Source organism: Balaenoptera physalus, assembly GCF_965194825.1.
Source record: "Balaenoptera physalus genome assembly, chromosome: 19".
Lineage (NCBI taxonomy): Eukaryota > Metazoa > Chordata > Mammalia > Artiodactyla > Balaenopteridae > Balaenoptera > Balaenoptera physalus.
In genome coordinates, this window is record NC_138900.1 from 9,589,123 (window position 1) to 9,589,532 (window position 410).

The following is a 410-nucleotide window of genomic DNA, read 5'->3' on the forward strand; positions in this document are numbered from 1 at the left end:
TGGTATCATGGGGGCGTGTACTTCCTGTGGTGTCTCCAGGTTACTTCCGATGATGTCATCGGGGTGAAGCATGCACTTCCCGTATCAGGCCATGGCCAGTCACTGATCCTCCTTCTCTACCCACACCCCTCTTTGGTGGGTCTTGGCCTGGGGGTCTTCCTAGGAGGAGAATAAGGGGTGGGAGTTGGATCTAATCTGGAGGACTCTAAGAAAGAAGACCCACTATTGTCAGGGTCATCTCCATCCAAACGCACCAAGTCTGAACTCACCTGGCAGGGAGGGGGTGGGAGATGGAGCTGGTGAAAACTGTTAAAGACCCTCATTCCCACCCCTGCCTTTTGTGTGCATGCTTGTGTCTGTGTGGCTTTGTTTCATTAAGTCTGGTGAGCCAAATGTATGGTGGCTCTGTC

The 410-nt window shown here is 52.7% G+C and overlaps 1 protein-coding gene across 1 annotated transcript in view; it reads left to right on the plus strand.

The window, feature by feature from the left end:
* Positions 1-174, plus strand: part of NOVA2 (NOVA alternative splicing regulator 2) — a gene marked incomplete at its 3' end in the record, with an annotated part of 25,373 nt that extends 25,199 nt beyond the window's left edge. Inside the window, exon 5 of the mRNA XM_082435858.1 lies at positions 40-174. Within this exon, the coding sequence (XP_082291984.1) occupies positions 40-174 (135 nt within the window). The remainder of the gene's footprint in view (positions 1-39) is intronic.
* Between the last annotated feature and the right edge of the window lie 236 nt (positions 175-410).